At 46.1% G+C, this 22,268-nt stretch overlaps 1 protein-coding gene across 21 annotated transcripts in view; it reads left to right on the forward strand.

Moving 5' to 3' along the window:
• Positions 1–22,268, forward strand: part of LOC111977543 (dual E2 ubiquitin-conjugating enzyme/E3 ubiquitin-protein ligase BIRC6) — a 144,940-nt gene that overhangs the window by 34,900 nt on the left and 87,772 nt on the right. For 9 of the 21 annotated variants that reach the window (XM_070448444.1, XM_070448451.1, XM_070448458.1 and 6 more), the window contains exons 16-44: positions 383–549; positions 919–1,052; positions 3,318–3,479; positions 4,179–4,310; positions 4,435–4,532; positions 4,674–4,821; positions 4,988–5,118; positions 5,345–5,491; positions 5,606–5,793; positions 6,034–6,336; positions 6,506–6,605; positions 6,791–7,005; positions 7,244–7,452; positions 7,627–7,973; positions 9,057–9,276; positions 9,957–10,375; positions 10,733–10,860; positions 11,624–11,755; positions 12,087–12,302; positions 17,218–17,401; positions 17,583–17,783; positions 18,375–18,508; positions 19,040–19,193; positions 19,346–19,462; positions 19,586–19,743; positions 19,957–20,083; positions 20,234–20,344; positions 20,544–20,802; positions 21,019–21,590. In XM_070448444.1, coding sequence (XP_070304545.1) covers positions 383–549; positions 919–1,052; positions 3,318–3,479; positions 4,179–4,310; positions 4,435–4,532; positions 4,674–4,821; positions 4,988–5,118; positions 5,345–5,491; positions 5,606–5,793; positions 6,034–6,336; positions 6,506–6,605; positions 6,791–7,005; positions 7,244–7,452; positions 7,627–7,973; positions 9,057–9,276; positions 9,957–10,375; positions 10,733–10,860; positions 11,624–11,755; positions 12,087–12,302; positions 17,218–17,401; positions 17,583–17,783; positions 18,375–18,508; positions 19,040–19,193; positions 19,346–19,462; positions 19,586–19,743; positions 19,957–20,083; positions 20,234–20,344; positions 20,544–20,802; positions 21,019–21,590 — 5,613 coding nt within the window. The remainder of the gene's footprint in view (positions 1–382; positions 550–918; positions 1,053–3,317; positions 3,480–4,178; positions 4,311–4,434; positions 4,533–4,673; positions 4,822–4,987; positions 5,119–5,344; positions 5,492–5,605; positions 5,794–6,033; positions 6,337–6,505; positions 6,606–6,790; positions 7,006–7,243; positions 7,453–7,626; positions 7,974–9,056; positions 9,277–9,956; positions 10,376–10,732; positions 10,861–11,623; positions 11,756–12,086; positions 12,303–17,217; positions 17,402–17,582; positions 17,784–18,374; positions 18,509–19,039; positions 19,194–19,345; positions 19,463–19,585; positions 19,744–19,956; positions 20,084–20,233; positions 20,345–20,543; positions 20,803–21,018; positions 21,591–22,268) is intronic. The other 12 variants (XM_070448463.1, XM_070448462.1, XM_070448464.1 and 9 more) reach the window with 9 other exon arrangements.

Below are 22,268 nucleotides of genomic sequence, written 5' to 3' on the forward strand. Positions count from 1 at the left end.
TAATAATGTTTACACATCTAACTTCACTCATCTCATATGTATATACTGTATTTTATACCATCTATTGCATCTTGCCTATGCCGCTCTGTCATTGGTCATCCGTATATTTATATGTATATTCTTATTCCATTCCTTTACGTAGATTTGTGTGTATTAGGTAGTTGTTGTGGAATTGTTAGATATTGCTGCACTGTCGGAACTAGAAGCTACACTCGCAATAACATCTGCTAACCATGTGTATTTGACCAATAAGATTTGATTTGATGGCCATTTGTGTTCTCAGAACTTTCTGCTGTGAATCCTCTCCCCCCTGTCTATGTACATATTGTATGTTAGATTTAGTTAAAGTGGCGTTTCTGCTGGTTTGTCCCCCTCCCTGCAGGCATGGCCGGGGGCAAGTACCGCTCATTCCTGGTGCACATCAAGGCGGTGAGCGACAAGGGCATGGAGGAGAGTCCCAGGCCGGTGATGAGGATGCCCATTGCCAAGCCCCAGAGCAGCAAGGGCCATTCCCTCTCCACCCTGCTGCAGAGGGCACAGGCCACCAAGGTACAGAGGGAAAACAAATTGAATTTTACATCAAAGCTGTTTATTTCACGAGTCTTTCTCTGCACACCTGAGGCATTTCTGACTGACTGATGGTGCAGTTGTGTAATGGAGTTGTGTAAGTTGAGTGCATGAATAGCCTTGACTGTAGCCTTCTCCTTTGTCTCCATCTGGTGGGAGAGTAGTGCCATTGCCAGGTTGTCAGTGAAAAGTTGAAGGTGTCAAATTGCTCTGATGTGGCTTCCTCATACCAGCAACATCCCGTTATTGAAGGAGAACATTTTCTCTCCATTAGTTTATAGCTCTAGAATTTGGTCCTCTGGTGTTGTACTGTTATCCGTTTTTTTTAAATAGGCTGTCTGTCCCATTTAGGAAAAGGCCTCCACTTCCAAAGCAGATTCTCCAGCTCAGTCGAAGAAACCTGACAACCTCCGAGGGTGCGACCTTCTCCAGGAGGTGTCCGTCACAATCAGAAGGTTTAAGAAGACGTCCATACCAAAAGAAAGGTTTGGTGCTTTCCTTAGTGCCTTTGTGTCACCAAAACATGTAACTATTGTAGAATCCCAACACTTTAATCAAATGCTTTATTTTCTCATCTTGCACTGTATATACTCAGAGCATGCACTGGCCAACTGGCAAGTGTCTTCACTGACATTTTCAACCTCTCCCAGTCTGTAATACCTACATGTTTCAAGCAGACCACCATAGTCCCTGTGCCCAAGAATTCCAAGGTAACCTGTCTAAATGACTATCGCCCCGTAGCACTCACATCTGTACCCATGAAATGCTTTGAAAGGCTGGTTATGGCTCACATCAACCCCATCATCCAGACACTCTGGATACCACTCCAATTCGCTTACCGCCCCAACAGATCCACAGATGATGCATTCTCAATTGCACTCCACGCTGCCCTTTCCCGCTTGGACAAAAGGAACACCTACGTGACAATGCTTTTCATTGACTACAGCTCAGCGTTCAATGCCATAGTGCCCTCCAAGTTCATCACTAAGCTAAGGACCCTGGGACTGACACCTCCCTCTGAAACTGGATCCTAGGTGGTGAGGGTAGGCAACAACACATCCGCCACGCTGACCCTCAACACGGGGTGCATGCTTAGTCCTCTCCTGTACTTCCTGTTCATCCACGATTAAGTTTGACGACGACACGACAGTGGTAGGCCAGATCACCGCCGCCGGCAATCTGGTGCCAGGACAAAGTCAGCAAGACAAAGGAGCTAATCGTGGACTACAGGAAACGGAGGGCTGCGCGCACCCCCATTCACACTGACTGGGCTGCAGTGGAGCGGGTCGAAGAGCTTCAAGTTCCTCGGTGTAAACATCACAGAGGATCTATCGTGATCCAAACACCCTGACACAGTCGCGGTGAGGCCACAACAATGCTTTTTTTAAATATATTTTGCATGGGCCCTCAGATCCACGAAGTTCTACCGCTGCACCATTGAGAGCATACCGACTGGCTGCATCAACGCTTGTTATGGCAACTGCTTGGCATCCGACCGCAAGGCGCTACAGAGGGTAGTGCGTTCGACCAAGTACATCACTGGGGCCGAGCTCCCTACCATCCAGGACCTCTATACCTGGTGGTGTCCGAGGAAGGCCCTAAAAAATTGTCAGACTCCAGCCACCCAAGTCATAGACTGTTCTCTCTGCTACTGCACGGCATGGGGTACCGGTGCACCAAGGATTGGAACCAACAGGACCCTGAACAGCTTCTTCACCCAAGCTATAAGACTGTTAAATAGTTATCTAACTAGTTAAACAAATAGCGACCCGGACTATCTGCATTGACCTTTTTTGCACTCGCATTTTTGACTCATCACATATGCTGCTGCTACTGTTTACGATCTGTCACTTTATTCCTAGTTATACACTGAGAGTATAAAACATTAAGGACACCTTCCTAATATTTAGTTGCACCCTCCCTTTTGCTCTCAGAACATTCTTAATTCGTTGGGGCATGGACTACAAGGTGTCAAGCGTTCCACAGGGATGCTGGCCCATGTTGACTCCAGTTTTTCCCACGGTTGTGTCAAGTTGGCTGGATGTCCTTTTGAGTGGTGGCCCGTGCTTGACTCACACAGGAAACTGTTGAGCGTGAAAAACCCAGCAGCGTTACAGTTCTTGACACAAACCGGTGTGCCTGGCACCTGCTACATTATCCCGTTCAAAGGCACTTACAATATTGTCTTAACCGTTCACCGTCTGAATGGCACACATACACAATCCATGTCTCAAGGCTTGCAAATCATTATTTAACCTGTCCTCTCCCCTTCATCTACACTGATTTTGAAGTGGTTTTAACAATTGAAATCAATAAGGGTTCATAGCTTGCGCCTGGATTTACCTGGTCAGTCTGTCATGGAAAGAGCAGGTGTCCTTAATGTTTTGTACACTCAGTGTATGTACACATCTACCTCAATTACCTCGTAATGCTACACACAGACTCGGTACTGGTACCCCTTATATATATATAGAGCAAATTTATCGTTACTTATTGTGTGTCTATTACTTTTATTACATGTTTTACTTTTCTATTATTTCTCTATTTTCTTTCTCTCTGCATTGTTGGGAAGGGCCCGTAAGTAAGCATTTCACTGTTAGTCCACACCTGTTGTTTACAAAGCATGTGACGGACAGCATTTGTTTTCTATTACGAGAACCGACATGTTTTGATACTCGTTACACCATTGCAGTAAAACAATGTTATGTCATGAGAACTAACTGATCCTTCGGTTTGTCTGTCTACTCCAGAGTCCAGCGCTGTGCCATGCTGCAGTTCCCAGATTTCCATGAGAAGCTGTTGAACGGGCTGTGTAAGCGGGAAGACGAGGGCCCTGGCACAGAGCACTCCCAGAGCCTTATCCTGGACTGCCTCTGCTGGCTGGCTGGAGTCTATTCCAACGGACCCTGCAGGTGGGGCTGAGAGGATGAAAGTGGGATGCGATATTCATAGGGATACTGAGATCTATCTACTCTTTACATGCAGTAAAGATACCATTGAATTTGACCAAAATAATGGAAATTCCACGCACGTGTCCCCCCAACCATGGGAGATGTATCCATACTCTCCTCATTGACACATAGCATACTTTAGCATACTTTTAGCCTATTGTTTGTGTATTTAACGCTACGTTAGGGTAAAAATCTGAGTATAATGCTTGTATGGATGTCAACCCCAATACAGTTCGTCATCGTCACCAATCAACTGCGTTACACATAAAAACTGCATCAACTACCACCCAAGATTTATATATGGCTAGCTATGCTACCAGCTTATACAAACAGGAGTTAGCATTTAGCAGAATATTTTTTTCGAATCCCGGAAAGGACAACTTCTAAATATTATGCAGCTAAATATATCAATCAAATTTTAGTAGCCTGTGAGAACACTTAAATGGTGATCGATTTTGACGAATAGCCCCTTTTGTTAGATCAGATTTTTAGAAGGGCCTCCAACGACGCGTCCTCGCCGTTTCCCCCGCCGTTCTTCTTCCGCTGTTCCTTTAGCGCATGTTTATGGCTCTGAGATGAGAGATTATCATCGTTCTGATGCAGGGAGCACTGTACTGTGTTTGGTCACGTATCAACATTTTCTGTTTGTTTCCCTTCCAGCCTGAGAGAAGGAAAGGAGGCTATGCTGACGAAAACAAGGAAACGACTGACAGACATTGTGCGGGTGTGTTTTTTTGAGGCTGGACGGAGTATAGCCCACAAATGCGCCCGCTTTCTTGCACTTTGTATTAGGTGAGTTAGGCTTTTCATGAATGTTGCGACTTCGTTTCGTGAACCCGTACTCTTTCATACTCTTGTCGATGCTTGTGCGATATGGTAGGTGTGCACTTTTTGTAACTTGTTTTTGCGTCGTCAGTAATGGAAAAGGGGAACCCAGTCAGCAGGGCTTTGGCATGGGTCTACTGAAGGCTCTGCTGGACAATATGCCTTACTTGCCCGCAGCAGCAACAGGTGGTAAGTATAACTGACATTTTTCCACAATTTTAACTCTGAGCATGGATAGAGGGCTTCTGAATTGTCAGCGGCATTGTTTTGGAAGTGCGTGGTTTTGCAAGGCATGTGTCATAAGTCTCTCTCTCATTCTCTCACTCTCAGGATCGGTGTTCTGGTACTTTGTGCTGCTGAACTATGTGAAGGATGAGGACCTGGCAGGCTGCAGCACGGCCTGCGCCTCTCTGCTCACAGCAGTCTCCCGGCAACTGCAGGACCGCCTCACTCCCCTGGAGGCTTTGCTACAGACCAGGTAGGCCTTTTCACCCTGTAGTGTCCATACGCCCCAATCAGGACCTAAAGAAACCAAAAAGCACTAGCGGTAATGTTGTGATTAGACTACCATAAAGGCTAGTTTGTGTTGAACCCAGCTTGCCTCTTTCTATTGTAATGCTCTGTACCGTGTCTCTCCTCCCCAGATACGGCCTGTACAGTTCCCCCTTCGACCCAGTGCTGTTTGACCTGGAAGTCAGCGGCTCCTGTAAGAATGCCTTCAACAGCAGCATCGGCGTCCAGTCTGACGAGATCGACCTTTCTGAAATTCTCTCAGGTCTGCACCACATTCTACCTTATTGCTTACACCTATCCAATCCCTTCAAGAACTATCAGGGAAATAAATGTTGGTCTGGGCTGTACCTGTCTCTTATACACATCTAGATGTGTATAAGAGACAGCATTCTACCTTATTGCTTACACCTATCCAATCCCTTCAAGAACTATCAGGGAAATAAATGTTGGTCTGGGCTGTACTTTGTGTGTGTGTGTGTCTCTTGCAGGGAACGGTAAGGTAAGCAGCTGTGCGGCGGCCGAGGGCAGCTTCACGGCTCTCACCGGGCTCCTGGAGGTGGAGCCACTGCACTTTACCTGTATCTCCACCAGCGACGGAACCAGGGTGGAGAGGGACGACGCAAGCATGTTCACAGGTACCCAACTCGCCTTTTTTACCTCCAGAAACGGAAACATTAAACACGGGCATCGTCGCGTTTCTTCCTCAGGGATTTTGAGTGATGCTCCTGACCTTTGCCCTCTCCTCCCAGTGAGCACGTTTGGGGTGACCCCAGCAGTGGGTGGCCTGTCGGCGGGCACGGTGGGCGAGGCGTCTACGGCGTTGAGCTCTGCCGCCCAGGTGGCTCTGCAGTCGCTGTCCCACGCTATGGTGTCTGCAGAGCAGCAGCTGCAGGTGCTCCAGGAGAAACAGCAGCAGCTGCTCAAACTGCAGCAACAGGTCAGGGACTCCAGCACCCGTAGTGGCACCGACATGCCCCGACACCTGTATGCACACCCATACGCTTGCACAAAGGCACAGACATACAATCACGTACTCACACATGCGCATGCAATACAGTCTTATCTAAGCCCTTATTTACCAATACACACGTATACGAAGATCCTATGTCAGACTTCATGTAGCCGTGTGTTGACTGTTTCCTGTTAGCCGAGTAGTAATCCTGTGTGTTCGGAACAGAAGGCCAAGCTGGAGGCAAAGCTGCACCAGACCACGTCAGCAGCAGCTGCGGCCTCCGGCGTAGGGCCCATCCACAACTCTGTGCCTTCCAGCACCCCCGGCTTCTTCATCCACCCCTCTGACGTCATCCCCCCGACGCCCAAGACCACCCCACTGTTCATGACGCCCCCGCTCACCCCGCCCAACGAGGCGGTGTCGGCAGCCATCAGTGTGGAGTTGGCCCAGCTCTTCCCCGGCTCCATGATGGATCCACCGCCCGTAAACCTGGCCGCACACAACAAGAACAGCCAGAAAGCCAAGCCGGTCAGTAACATGGACAACTCTCAATAGCTCATAGCACAGCAGTTATGTTGTGTGGGCTTTACATGAACACCAAGGGATTTTTGTTACATTGTGTCAAATAATGCAAACTATTTCAATGAAGTTTGTTTTACTACCTGTTTTGACTGAAAAGCGTCTGTGTTTGTTCCAGAATCCTATGGGCAGCGGTCTGGCTTTGGTCATCTCTCAAGCCTCTCACTTCCTCCAGCCTCCTCCGCAACAGTCCATCATTATCGAGCGCATGCACTCTGGTAAGTACACTTACCTTTTTTTTTGTCTCTTTGACTTGGTTAACAGTTGTAACTTTTTTAACTCAAAAGGATATATCACGAGTAGATGACAAACGGTGATTCATTTGGGATGTAACCAAGTTGTTTAGGTGAGCTCGTGTGTGTGTGTGTGTGTGTGTGTGTAAATATCTCTCCTCTTGTCCCAGGAGCGCGGAGGTTTGTGACGCTCGACTTCGGTCGCCCCGTGCTGCTGACCGATGCTCTGATCCCCACCTGTGGGGACCTGGCCTCTCTGTCCATCGACATCTGGACGCTGGGGGAGGAGGTGGACGGACGCAGGCTAGTGGTTGCCACGGACATCAGCACCCACTCCCTCATCCTGCACGACCTTCTGCCGCCCCCTGTCTGCCGCTTCATGAAAGTCAGTGGCCGAGATGCATTGTCTCTGAAGATCTTTGTCCATTTGTCTTCTTTTCTATACCTTTTCTAATTCACGGGTTTCGAATAAGTATCTGAACTCTGTGGGCATTGAAGAAATTGCACCGTTATCCGTTTTTTTCCCTCAATGAGCATTCTGTGATAAAATTACTATGTTCCATAGCAGCTGTTTTCCTACAACCTAATCCACTTTTCTCCATACCTCCCACTTCACCCAACAGATCACTGTGATTGGGCGTTATGGCAGCACCAATGCCCGGGCCAAGATCCCATTGGGCTTCTACTATGGCCACACCTACATCCTTCCCTGGGAGAGCGAGCTGAAGCTGATGCACGACCCCCTGAGGGGGGAGTGTGAGGCGGCCAGCCAGCCTGACGTGCACCAGCACCTGGCCATGATGGTGGCCCTGCAGGAGGACATCCAGTGCAGGTCAGAGGTCGTACTATCCCACTAGTTTGCTCACTGATTGTCTGATTTAGTGAGTCAAGGAGTAGGAAAGGTTTTATGTGACATACTTGACATAGCCACGGTAGTCCAGAATCAATATATAGTAAAACTATATACATAAGCTGCATGCCCAGTTGACTCTCCATCTTTCTCTAGGTACAACCTGGCGTGCCACCGGCTGGAGACGTTACTCCAGAACATCGACCTGCCTCCTCTCAACAGTGCCAACAACGCCCAGTACTTCCTGCGCAAGCCCGACAAGGCGGTGGAGGAGGACTCTCGGGTCTTTTCGGCCTACCAGGACTGTATTCAGCTGCAGCTGCAGCTCAACCTGGCCCACCACGCCGTTCAGAGACTCCGCGTGTCCCTAGGGGCCGGGCGCAAGGTCCTGCCGGAACCCTACGACCCCCGGGAGCTCATCCAGAACTCATCCACCGAGCAGCTGAGAACCATCATCCGCTACCTGCTGGACACACTCCTCAGCCTGCTGCACTCCAACAACGGTGAGATGTCTGGGAGGGCCACAGGGTCTGTATCAGGGATGGGGGTCTACTTTTCTGACTGTCCCATATTCATGCAACTCTGTTGGCCTAGCTTCAAACCAATATCATCCTTTACCCGATTGTCCATTGTCCTCACAACATCCCTAGAGGACATTGGTATTGTCTTTCTGTGTTTGATCTGCTTGGTGAGTCGCACCTCAATACGTGCGTTTTCCCCTTGCAAAAGCCTAACGCATTTTTGGACGTTATAGCCATGTTTGAGCATCAATTATTTCAAGCGATGTAAGAATGAATTTTTAAAAACTTTCCCATCTTTTTAGGAATGAATCAATAATTTTCTCTGCCCGCACTTGCCTTTTGAATTGAAAAAGCATACATATTTAATGTTTGCTATCCATATTCTCACAAGGCATTCTGTATGGTCTCATTGGAAAAAGTTGCACTTTGATAACTCTCTTTTTAAAGTTGTTCAAAGTTAACCCGAAAGCCCACGCCGCTGTTAAGTGTGCTTAACAATCTCCTTCTCTCACCCATCAAATCCCCACTGATGCTCCCTAGCAGCTCGTCGTACAGTTTCATGAGTCTCCTCTCGTGAAAGAGAATAATGGATTACCCCCCTTGCTGCTGATGCTGCCTGGCTTTATACCTGCACTGTCTCTGTACCCTCAGTGAATTCCAATGGGCCCTGTTTACAGCAGTGCAAAGGAGCCTTTAAATTTCTATTTTCTCTCTGAAGTGAAGAGCTGCTATTTAAAGGACTGGGGTTTTCTTGTCATATGAAACCCCTTTTCTAGGATAGCTGAATTATAATTTTATTTTACTGTTGAAGGCTATTTGATTTAGTCAAGTGCATTTTGCTATTAAATGTTTTGGTCCGTCACTTGCTTTTTACCCCTCTGTTGCGTCTTCTCCTCCATTATTTAACATACCTTCTCAGTGGATCTCTGTCCTTGGTACAGTATTTATAAATGTTTTGCCTGTTTTTCTCCCCCTCCAACTTTCCCTGTCTCTCATTTGACCTCCAACCTCTCACTTGCTTCTTGTGTTCTATTATGCTCACTCTCTCCTTGTTCTTCCCTCTAGGGCACGCAGTCCCGTCCGTTCTGCAGAGCACGTTCCACGCGCATGCCTGCGAGGAGCTCTTCAAGCACCTGTGCATTAGTGGCACGCCCAAGATCCGCCTGCACGCTGGTCTGCTACTAGTGCAGCTCTGTGGAGGGGAGCGCTGGTGGGGCCAGTTCCTCTCCAACGTCCTGCAGGAACTGTACAACTCCGAGCAGCTGCTCATCTTCCCCCAGGACAGGTGGGCTTTTACGATCCGTCTGAGGCGCTATATCTATCTACTAGTGATGCAGGAAAAAATCCAATAGTTACAAATCGGGATATTGTTTTTGACGATGTATCATTTTGACAATATCGCAATATTATTTTTGCGCTAGTTTGCTCTACTTGCATCAAATCTCCAGTATTTTTCCTTCATAGCTTCTTCTCTGTCTTTTTAAATAGGGAGCCGATTAGTTTTCTCAGCACTTTGACTGGTCAAAACTCATTTTCTCGTGGCGCTCTCTTGTCCCTCTGCAGCAGACGTATGGTGAGCAATATGTTTGCAACAGCGAATCGCAATAAAATCACAATATCGAATCGCAATGCATATAGAATCGTGAAAATCGAAATGCGTGTCGTATCGGCACCTAAGTATCGCCGTAATATCGTATTGTGAGGTCCCTGGCAATTCCCAGCCCTACGATCCACTTCAGTCCTTTATTTAGATTGATTACACCACACTGACAAACTGTAGCTCCTTGGAAACAACATAAACCGACTACTGCCCATTTGAAATTGGATTCCATAAAGAGAAGTCTTTGTTGTCACGTGAAGATACTAATGGGTTTGAATGTATCAGAAGCACCCATCCAGACTTATCGATTTTTGTGTTTTACCATGTTTCCGGAGATTGACCGTGTCCTCTGTGTCCTCCCTCAGAGTTTTCATGCTCCTGTCCTGTATCGGTCAAAGATCCCTGAGCAACAGCGGTGTGCTGGAGGGGCTGCTCAACCTGCTGGACAGCTTGCTGTCCCCCCTACAGCAGCCCCGGTCGGCTACCCAGCGCAGGACTGAAGGTGGGCTAGCCGGAGGGTCCCTGGGCTGGGGCTGGCAGCAGGGATGGGGGGCTGGGGGACTCCCTGGCCCCAGCACCAACACCGGCCTCCCTGGACCATGGACTCAACCAGCAGCCTATGAGTGTGTGTCTGTGTGTGCGGCAGGTGTGTTGGACGTCCCCATGATCAGCTGGGTGGTGATGCTTGTGTCACGACTGCTGGACTACGTGGCCAGCGTGGAGGACGAGGCGTCTGCAGGCAAGAAGCACCAGGGAGGGAAGGAGAGGGAGCGCACCTTCACAGGTAGTGTAGTGTAGGCTAGTGCGGTGTAGCTCTCCGATGAGATCTGGCACTGATGATTTATGAGGTCAAGAAATCCCAAAGTGATCTTGTTTTGTCTCCCCAATTTCCCCTTTTTTGACTTATGCATGTGGCGTTTCTCATTTTCTTTAAGAAACAGCCTTGTATGAGTGACGTTATAGGCTTAGGAGAAACCTTATTCTATTACCCTTGGTTTTGAGTGGCTATGAAGTTAAGTTATTACAATATTTCTTCAGTTTTGAGCATCATGAATCCTTTTAACAGGGTAATGCATATTGATTTGGAACCCAAAACACAAGTCTAACATGCCTTTTTTCCATCTCTCTCCAATGAATCAAGGTAATCAGTGGAGCTTTATAAATAACAGCCTCCAGTCCTCCAGCTCCAACAGATCAACCAAAGGCAACAGCAGCCTGGACCGTCTGTACTCCCGCAAGATCCGCAAACAGCTGGTGCACCACAAACAGGTAAATGTGTCCAAATCCAACATTCGTTCCATCTCAAAAACGTCAGGGAGTTGTGTATCTGCCATGTTTTTTCATACCTCATGAATCTGTATTTGTCACAATTATGGGATTCTCCAGTGGTGGATAAAGTACCCAAGATGCCTTAATAGAAAATGACTCGAGAAAGTTTGCCAGTAAAATACCTACCGGTACTTGAGTAAAAGTATTTGGTTTTAAATATACTTAAGTATCAAAAGTAAATGTAATTGCTAAAATATAGTTATGTATAAAAAATAAGTGTAAATCATTTCAAACTCCTTATATTATGCACTCCAGACAACACAATTGTTTTTTTTTAATTTACGGATAGCTAGGGGCACACTCCAACACGTAATTTACAAACGAAGCATTTGTGTTTAGTGAGTCCGCCAGATCAGAGGGGGTATGGATGACCAGGGATGTTCTCTTGATAAGTGTGTGAATTGGACCATTTTCCTGTCCTGATAAACATTCAAAATGTATCAAGTACATTTTCGTGCCAGGATTAATGTATGGAGTAAAAAGTACATTTGTTTTCTTTAGGAATGTAGTGAAGTAAAAGTTGTCAAATATAAATAAAGTACAGATACCCCAAAAAACAATTTTAGTAGTACTTGAAAGTATTTTTACTTGAGTACTTTACACCACTGGGATTCTCCCTCTTATTAATGGCTTTGCATGACGTCTCTGCATGTAGTAGATGGTCTGTGCAGTGTTTATATTTATCATGCCCTTTTCATTGTAGCAGTTAAATCTATTGAAGGCAAAACAGAAAGCTTTGGTGGAGCAAATTGAGAAGGAGAAGATCCAGAGCAACAAAAGCTCCTCGTACAAACTGCTGGTGGAGCAGGCCAAGCTGAAACAGGCCACATCCAAGGTGAGGATTTCAGAAACTCTGAAAAGGAAAGCTTTCTGTTTTGACTGATCAATCTGGAAATGGAATGACTAAGAGTTAAGTAATTCTATTTCTAGGCTTTTCCTCATCTTGGGAACACAAGAATATAAAGTCAAATATCCTCAACACTGCATGTTTTGGGGCCAACTTTTCACAAGTTACGACAGATCTGCATACACTTAAGCATAACTTCTGAACCTAACACACTTACACAGGTTACAAGTATGCTCGTTTCAATAGTGATCGATGAAACCATGTGTATTCATCGACTTCCCCTGCCTGACATTTGCCTTTCCATCTCTCGCTCTGGCAGCACTTTAAGGACCTGATCCGTCTGAGGCGTACAGCCGAGTGGCCTCGCTCCACCCTAGACACAGAGGCCACCGCCGCCAAGGAGCCACCTGAGGTGGAGCCTCTGCCCTTCACCCTGGCCCATGAGCGCTGCATCTCCGTGGTACAGAAACTGGCCCTCTTCCTCCTCTCCATGGACTTCACCTGCCACGCAGACCTCCTGCTGTTCGTCTGCAAGGTATGCACAGCCACAACTTCGAGTTCAGTTGAATAGAGGGCACACTTGATGTTACCACTGTGAACTCGAAATGACACAACGACAAGGTTCCAGTTTAACAAAGTTTACTATACTATATGAACACACTACAAGGTAGCCATTACACTCAAGGCTAGGTCCATCAACCACTAGACTTCCTGCGCATGCGCACTCTTGACTGAGTGATAGCCCCGTAATAACAGAAATATAGGGATACTTAAAACATGAACTTAACAATCTCCCCCTTTTCTTTAAAGACAAATAAAACATCAACAACATAATTAAATGTCCACGTATTATTCAAGATCCCCATTACAAATGGGTTGTGTGACAGTTTTTATTTGTATTACTCAAGCTGCCACTTTCCATTACTGAGAGCCTGTAGGAGCACAAGACCGGATGCTCCTTTTTTAGTCAGACAGTCAGCAAAGCTGTTCCTTTGTGGTCGACCGCTGGATTCTCTGTGCTTGAATAAGTTCCTTGATGCTGCTAATCTTGAAGTCTTTTCTCTGTGACAGACTTGGTTGACTTCACAGCATCAACTAATGTGTAGTTGTCAGTGACACAAACTACAGGTAGAAAGTGCCGTTTTGTCCCACCAGTGTTAAGCTCTGAGAACAGAGTTGCAAGAAAGATAGCATTGTCAATTCCATCCGCAAGAGCAAGGGTTTCTCCAGCAAGTGTGCTTCAGACGACCCTTCTGATCCTTTTTGACTGCCAACAGATAGGTGAGAATCTTCCTCCTTCACCCATTAACACGATTAGATGTCCACCTTGTGTGCCTCCATCTGTAAGGTTCCCTAGCGAAGCATCACTGAAGACAACTAGTTTCAAAGAGTCATCTTTTCCAACATGCTGAAACTTTAAAGTCACTTGTTGTGATTTCAGTTTACGAACAACTTTGTTTGCCTCATGAATGGTTTGTACAGTGGCGTGTTTTGTGTTAGATGCCAAGTTGCAAGCATCAAACATTACATCAGGTCTACTCTGTCTCGCAACCCATAGAATTTGTCCTATCTTTGACCTCATTTGACCAGCTTCAATTCCACATAGAGGGCAATTCCTTTGTACGGCTCTTGAAGAATCCATGTGGATGGGTTGAAGATTCTTGATATAGCTCTCCTGTTGCATCAGTATTTTTCCATCAACTGTAATAAACTCTATTCCAACATAACAAAAATTATCATGCGCCTCACGGCCAACCTAGCAAAGGTCTGTGAGCCACCCCAGATAAAGTCATCAACATGACAGGCAAGTACTCCAGTCACATTGCAGTCTTAATCAAGCCAATAGAAGACTGCAGGATCCACTTGTGACATTTTTCCACCTGTATTCAGCATTGTTGCCTTGACTTTGTTGTACCAGTAGAGTGATGCATCTGCCAGTCCATACACACACTTTTTTAGTTTCCACAGTGTTCCTTCGCTTTTAGCTTCAGGCGGAGGTCGGATGTGAATGTCCCTTGACAGCGCTGTTCCCTGCAAAAATCCAGATTTGATGTCTATGGAATTAAGTTTCCATTTTTTCTGGCAGATCACTGACATCAGCAATCTGAGTGACTCTGAGGCACATGTCGGTGAGTCTTTTGGGAGTTCTTTAGCAGCCAGCTCCTCAAAACCTCTAGCCACTAGACGTGCTTTAGGCACTATTCCAGTTAAAGATTCTTTAAGGGTACAAACCCACCTTGTTGAGACGCATTTTTGGCCAATGTCTTTGACTTCCTCAAACACTCCATTTTTCCTCCAATTACTGAGCTCATCTAGCTTAGCTGAGTCAAATGACACGTCCTTTGTTTCAAGTACATCATCATTTTGAATGTCATTCTGTTTTTCTCGATTTTCCATTGGTTCAATTCTGATATTATCTACAAGTGACAGGTCAACCGACCCTGTTGTACCAGAAAGTGTAGCTGGTTCAGAGTACTGCAAGTTGTACCAGTTCTTGTGTTTTGCTTTTCCTGCTCGTCCAATGACGGTTGCTGTATGTGGAATACCACTTTCTCTGTCCATGTATTTAACAGTTTGTCCAGTTTTCAGATTGGAACAACCATGTTCTCTTAACACATGTGGCTGTTGTTGAATGTTTTCCTCATTTGAACGCTCAACAGTATTACCTGTGGCATGGTTGAAGGTCTCTGCTCCATTTCCTGTGTCAGTTTCAGTGTCCATATCATTGGATGCGACATCTGTTAGGTTTGTGTCTGTTACTGTGTCCTTTTTGTCATTTTCATTAGGAGACTGATTCTCAGCAACAGCCCCTCTATCTTGTTGATCATTTACTTTCCGCAATCTTGAGTGATGCACCCTGACAATGATGCCTCCGTGCTTTACAAATATCACCACACCATCTTGACCAATGACTACTCCCGGTCCTTTCCACTCTTGACAGTCAACTCGTTTGTAGTACACTTTGTTTCCAGTTTCGTACTTCTCATCATCATTATTCCCTGAACTGCTGAGTAACTTCTGAAGTCTGTCAACTGTAGCATGTCCAAACTGTTTGTAAAGCTTTAACAATAATTTGTTTTTCTTTAGTGTTCATGTTCTCTGTGACTGTCAGAATCTCCATGTGCTCTGTGTCAGTCAGAATCTCATTTTTGCATGGACTCTGTGTGATGTCTTTGTCTAAAATGTTTACACAATAGTGGCCTGAGGTAGTAAGTTCAAGAGTCACTGGTTGTTTAAACATCACTGCCGTGTCATTTTTTATGTCTAGTACAGCCTCTGCCTTCTTGAGGGAAGCTTTGCTTAATAGTAAGGGGATATCTGTAGGGACCACCTCTGTTTCAATGTGACACTTAGTCTGACCAATTTTTGCTGGTATCTTAACTCTCTTGGTAGAATGGACAATTCTCCCATCTCCAAATTTGAAAGCTCTGTTGCTTGGTGTGTCAATCATTTGTACTTCTTTCATATTTAGTTCACTGACATAGCTATCAAGCCATTTTGCACCACACACTGTCCGTGTACATGCGGTATCAATCACAGCAGATCCTAAGGATTCAACTATAAAACTCTCAGTATCAGAAGCAGATTCATTTGAAAACAGTGTAATGTTACACTGCTCTATCTCTGTTTACATTTTCCTCTGTTATTTTAACTTGTTCATTTTTATGAGGACAGTCTTTAACCCAATGCTAAGTGCTTTGACAAATAGCACATTTTGATCTCCTTCCATATTTGTCCAGTGGATTTGTGCCGGGAAATGCTGCCCTCTTCTGGTTGTCTTGAGAACGTGACTTGTTGGCGCCTTTTCTCTGCTGCTCAGTGTAATATGCTGCGTCACTCACTTGCATTCCATCTGTTATTGGCGCGACAGACGTCTTTTCACCAAAAATTATTTTTAGTGCCGACTTCATTGATGCAAAAGTCAGCACAGTACAAGCAGTCAAAGCCAACTGTTTCTCCCTACCATCTAGACAGGCAGTATCTAGCAACTTGAAAGCTAACACTGCATCCGGGAGAACCATGTCGTACTTGCGCATCATATTGTACCTCTGTTCGAAATCAATGATGTAGTCCGTCATTGCAACCGAAATATCTCTCGTAACACTGTCAAAGTTTGAATATGCCTCGTAGGCACGGTCTTTCTCGTCTTTAAGAAATACAGAATCCAGTGCTGTGATCAAAGTTCCCATACCGTCATCCTTGTTCAAATCCTCAACGGATATTTCCAGTGCTGTATCTCTCGCTCTTCCCTCGAGCGATAATACCACCGCAAGTGCTTGCTTTTTCACGTCCAGATTAGTAACCCGTGTCCAGATTGCAAGTTCATTTTTCCAACTTTCGTACAACCTCTTATCGTCGAAGCGAGGTGGCACATTGTAGTTATTAGCCATCCTCTGCTACCAATGTTAACTTCTCTGCGCTACGGATCCCTTTAGCGGGATCATTTTACTAAACAACCGCTGAATTGCAGGGTGCAAAATATTACTAACAATATTTATAATCATGCAATCACAAGTGAAATATACCAAAACACAGCTTAGCTTGTTGTTAATCCACCTATCGTGTCAGATTTTGAAAATATGCTTTGCAGCGAAAGCAATCCAAGCTTTTGTGAGTGTATCAATCAATGCTACAACAGCTAGCCCAAAATTTTGCATGGTCACGAAAGTCAGAAAAGCAATAAAATTAATCGCTTACCTTTGATAATCTTCGGATGTTTGCACTCACGAGACTCCCAGTTACACAACAAATGTTATTTTTGTTCGATAAATATTACTTTTATATAAAAAAAACGCCATTTGGGTTGCGCGTTATGTTCAGAAAACCAAAGCCTCGTTCCGGTTGACGAAAATTCAAAAAAGTATCTGTAATGGTCGTAGAAACATGGAAAATGTTTTTTTTATAATCAATCCTCAGGTTGTTTTTAACAAACATAATCGATAATATTTCAACCGGACCGTAACCTATTCAATAAGAGAGAAAAAAAAATGGAGAGCTACCCCTCTCGCGCGCAGGTACTAATCAAAGGACACCTGACTAGTTTTGAAAAATCTCGCTAATTTTTCAAAATTAAAGCCTGGTCACAGCCTGAGGAAGCCATTGGAAAAGGAATCTGGTTGATACCCCTTTAAATGGAAGAAAGACGGGCCAGGAAACACAGATTTAAATTTTAAAAAATCACTTCCGGGTTAGATTTCAGGTTTTCGCCTGCAGAATCAGTTTTGTTATACTCATAGACAATATTTTGACCGTTTTGGAAACTTTGGAGTGTTTTCTATCCTAATCTGTAAATTATATGCATATTCTACGATCTGGACCTGAGAAATAGTCAGTTTACCTTGGGAACGTTATTTTAAAAAAATTATAAAATCTACTTCTACTGGCGAAGATGGATTTGGTTGACTCTAAATGGCTACTTATGCTGATCACTGTCTGATTTGACTTTGCAGGTCTTGGCCAGGATAGCCAACGCCACCAGGCCCACCATCCACCTGTGTGAGGTGGTGTCGGAGCACCAGCTGGAGCGTCTGCTGCTGCTGCTGGTGGGGACAGACTTCAACAGGGGGGACATCTCCTGGGGAGGGGCCTGGGCCCAGTACTCCCTCACCTGCATGCTGCAGGACATCCTGGCAGGTAGGGGGTGCTGCTACAATTCAATTCACTCTTCAATTCACACTTCATTGTGAACACTGTTTTCCAGCAAAAGCTGTATTCAAGAGAACAATAGATTTGGGGAGTCCTTGCATTGCTGGGAGTCTGGTCGTTTTGATTTCTCCCAGCACTAACCTTGTCCTGTCCTGTCCCCTTTCCTCAGGGGAGTTGCTGTCCCCAGGGTCCCTAGATGGTATGGACGAGGGGGCGGTGGGTGAGGAGGCAGGGGCATCGTCGTCCTCATCAGGGATAGACTCTGACTCCCTGGCCCAGTCCACCTCCATCCCCCAGGTGGAGACCATCGACGAGGCCCTGGTTCCGGATATCATCGCAGGTACTCCTGGGACCTCCTCTGTTTTCCAAAGTGCGTTGGTAGGCCCGTCCTTGACAACATTTTACACATGGACCTCACCCCCCCCAAATGGATGCATTTGTGTTAAATTGTTTTTCTTGTTTTCCCCTTTTAGCTAGCTGCATCTTTATTTTAGTTTTTTTCCCCAGTGTTTTATTTTAAAGGGGACTATTGAGAGCTTCTCTAACCAGTTTGATTCTGAGTGGACTGTTTGCCTTTTGGAGGGGGAGTTCAAACAGTGTATCTTCATTGCATATTAGATATCCAGATGTTTCAAGGGGTGGTGTTTATTTTCTAATAAGACTAAGGGGATTTAATCTGTGAAAATGATGCACTACTTCGTGGTACTGTCACAAATCTTCATTCCCTAGACGACATCAATGATTTACACAAAAGCACTTATATCACGTCTGAATTTTGGCTAAAGTTGTCAGATTGCTGATTTAGTGGGCAAACGTCCATTGTTTGGACTCCCTCTCAACTGCAGAAATAAATGTCTGTAGGCCTTAAAATTGCCTAGTGACTTCCTAAAAGAAGGCCTCTGAGTTTGCTGGTTTTAGTGTGCTTACTTGGCAATATTAAAGCTCTTTTCGTTATCCAAAGGTGCTCCATCTCTTTCATCTTTGGAAAAAGATAAAGACATTGACTTTGACTTGCTACAAGACCTCATGGATGTTGATATTGATCCTTTAGATATTGATTTGGAAAAAGATCCCCTCGCCGCCAAAGTCTTTAAGGTATGTAATTTGCTTGACTCACCTTTTTCCTGTTCCACTCCTCTCTCCATGCTCTCTTGCATTTCTGTTGAGTTCAGTATTGACACAATCACATCGGGTTAGTACATGAACTTAAATTAACCCCACTGATCAATGATGTAGCTATACAAACTTCGAACCATGGAGTTCAACCTCTTCTCATAATGCATTTTTTAGATAACATGTAATACAAAGTTCTGCAGTCGTATTGAATCCCTCCCCAACACCACCTCCGTCTTAGCCTTGCACTCTAATTTCTCAGAAACTTTTAAATTTAACTCCGCTCAGGCGTTTTGAGTCTCAAAGCAATTTAATGTATGTAGACCCAATCAATCAAACTAGCAAACTTGGGGAAGTATTTCTCCTCTTCACTCTTTCTTTTCTTTCTGAAAACTCCACCATTGCATGCAAAAGAATGTAGTGTTAATGTGTATGTAATATTATACCGGTAGCTAGCATCTGACAAGAATGACTGCATTTGCGTTTCCCTTTTCTCTCTCTCTCTTCCTACAGCCTATTAGCAGCACCTGGTATGACTACTGGGGTGCTGACTATGGRACTTACGGTTACAACCCCTACATAGGGGGAGTAGGGATTGCTGTGTCCAAGCCCCCGGTTGCTGCCGAAAAGCCTGGGTCTCAAAGTCTCTCTGTATCTGTGTCGCAAGGTAAGGGCTCATTTATTATAATTTTTTTGTATCCAGATATCAGCTCCCAAACTGGATTCCACACTTCTGCTTCTTTGTACTCCAGCGTGTTCCATGCATGTAAAGGAATATGTTCCACCTTTTAACCCTGACCTTTTTGTCCTCTCCCTCAGCTCTGGACGCCCGCCTGGAGGTYGGGCTGGAGCAGCAGGCTGAGCTTATGCTCAAGATGATGGCCACTCTGGAGGCCGACTCCATCTTACAGGCGCTCACCTCAACGTCCCCCGCAGGTATAAACCTACCGACAAAAGTATTTCTAGATGTTTGGTCATGTACACTTGAGTCTTGGGAAAAAATGTAAAGACTTGCGAAGCATCAAAGATGGCTGACCCTTGTCCCTTCTCTCCCTTCAGTGTCCCAGGCATCCAATGGGACGGATGATTCTCTGCTGAGGGGTCTCCGTGGGGGCTCCCCACCAGGAAGCAGCCTAATGGTACAGGCCTCCTCCATCCCCATGCTGAGTGCCTGCTTCAACAAGCTCTTCTCCATGCTCCAGGTGCACCACGTACAGGTCAGTCACCAACAGACGGTATAGTCCAGGGTCTCTGCTACTCCAGAGGACTTGAATGACTTGTTGCACTTCACTCTGTTTTTTACTTCCCTCTACACAGTTTTGTAATGATGTGGCAGTAGAGGTAACGTACTGTACCATTCTCAAGAATACGTTGGTTACCCTGGATAAGTCGATTTGTAGATGAAGTGTTCACATGTGTTTCTGCCTTAGATGGAGTCTCTGCTGCAACTGTGGCTGACCCTCAGTCTCAACTCCTGCTCTGGGGGCACTGAGGAAAGTGGATCTGACATCTTTATGTTCAACGCCAGCAGAGTGCCCACCATCCCACTCAACCAAGGTCAGAGGTCACCCTGTGTTTGTCTCCATTCACTCCCTTTCGCCACTTAGCTCTCAAACCACTGGATTTATCTTGTGTGAATCATTCACTGTTTTCCTTTTCACGCGGGGAAGTGTATGTTAAACTGCCGTCTCCTGTGTTTCCCTGCAGCCTCTATCAACAGTTTCCTGTCGGTGCTAGCCTGGTACCCCAACACCTCCCTGAGGACCTGGTGCCTGGTGCTGCACTCCCTTACCCTCATGACCAACATGCCCTCCAGTGGTAAGTCCACCATTCTTAGGGTTTCACTCTCAAGACAGTGTCTGCCAACTCTGACTGACGTTTCCCATTTGAGGATTGCGAAATAGTAAATCCATATTGAATATGCAGTGTAACCGAAGATGTAAATGAGGCCAAAGGACTTTCAATAGTACTCCTTTTTAATCAAGTGTGTTTTGGTCCTGTGCGTCTCTGTCCGCAGCCTCCAGCAGTGGGATGGGAGCTCATGAGAGCACGGCCCAGCAGATGGTGTCGGACCCTACGCTGGTGCACGTGCTTGTACGTTTCCTGTCTGGGGGCAACCCCCATGGCACCAGCCAGTACAGCTCCCAGGTCGGCCCCACCGCCACCCAAGCTATGCAAGAGTTCCTCACCAGGCTCCAGGTGCACCTCTCTTCCACCTGCCCACAGATGTTTAGCGAGTTCCTGCTCAAACTGATGCACATCCTGTCCACTGAGAGGTAGGTTGCCTAGAGACATCAAGAGCAGCTTTTTGTTCCACCCCAGCACTTAATAGACTTTATTCAAATGATAGCTAGTCATCTTCAATTTATCTGATGTTATAGCTGGGCTGCAACAAAAGCCATCCTTTTGATTCCATCACAAAACAGTACAATGATTTGTTAGGAAGCACCTTCGTCAATGATCCTGTCTTTTCTCCTCCGCCCGTCCTTCAGGGGTCCGTTCCAGTCAGGCCAGGGTCCWCTGGACGCTCAGGTCAAGCTGTTAGAGTTCACCCTGGAGCAGAACTTTGAGGTGGTGTCGGTGAGCACCATCTCCTCTGTCATCGAGTCCATCACCTTCCTGGTGCACCACTACATCACCTGCTCTGACAAGGTGGTGTCCCGCAGCGGCTCCGACAGCTCTGTGGGTGCCCGCGCCTGCTTTGGAGGCCTCTTCGCCAACATCATCCGGCCCGGTGACGCCAAGGCGGTGTGCGGCGAGACCACGCGCGACCAACTCATGTTCGACCTGCTTAAGCTAGTCAACGCCCTGGTTCAGCTGCCCCTGTCGGGTGACCGTGAGTTCAGTGGGCGTCTGCCTCCGGCGGGCAGCGGGGCGTCGGACAGCAGCGCGTCGGACGAGGAGAAGGTGTGCGGCAGCAAGGAGGGGGCAGCGGGAGGGGCCACCCCTAACCAGGGCCCTGCGGCCGGAGTGGCTGACCTGGTGCTGACCAACCAGCAGATCATGAGCCAGATCCTCTCTGCTCTGGGCCAGTGCAACAGCAGCGCCATGGCTATGATCATAGGTAGGCATCTGCGCACTTACCTTATGAAAGCTTTATTAATATGGATCACCTGTAAACCGATTTTACTATATTGAAATGTTTGTTATTGATGATACTTTCCGGTCTGTAGGTGCTAGTGGCCTCCACTTGACCAAGCATGAGAACTTCCATGGCGGACTAGATGCCATTTCTGTAGGAGACGGCCTGTTCACCATCCTCACCTCTCTGAGCAAGAGGGCCACCTCGGTGCAGGTTATGCTGCAGCCCATCCTCACCTACATGGCTTGTGGGTACATGGGAAGACAAGTAAGACTGAGCTCAGCTATGACCAAAAGGGCATCATTTAGATTTTTCTGTTTAGACATTTACTTGTGAAGATTAAAGGATTGAGGGGGGAAAAACTTAGCTTGTGTAGTACTTCTGTTATATTTCTGACTGTTTGACCCATTGTTGCTGAAAGTTTTTAAACCTCAAGCAGTCTTTGTATTTCTCCCAGGGCTCTCTGTCAACATGCCAGCTGTCTGAACCTCTGCTCTGGTTCATCCTCCGAGTGCTGGACACCAGCGAGGCACTTAAGGCATTCCACGACATGGGTGTGCACACCTACATACATACATACATACATACATACATACATACATACATACATACATACATACATACATACATACATACATACATACATACATACATACATAC

The sequence above is a fragment of the Salvelinus sp. IW2-2015 genome, linkage group LG18 (genome assembly GCF_002910315.2).
Source record: "Salvelinus sp. IW2-2015 linkage group LG18, ASM291031v2, whole genome shotgun sequence".
NCBI lineage: Eukaryota > Metazoa > Chordata > Actinopteri > Salmoniformes > Salmonidae > Salvelinus > Salvelinus sp. IW2-2015.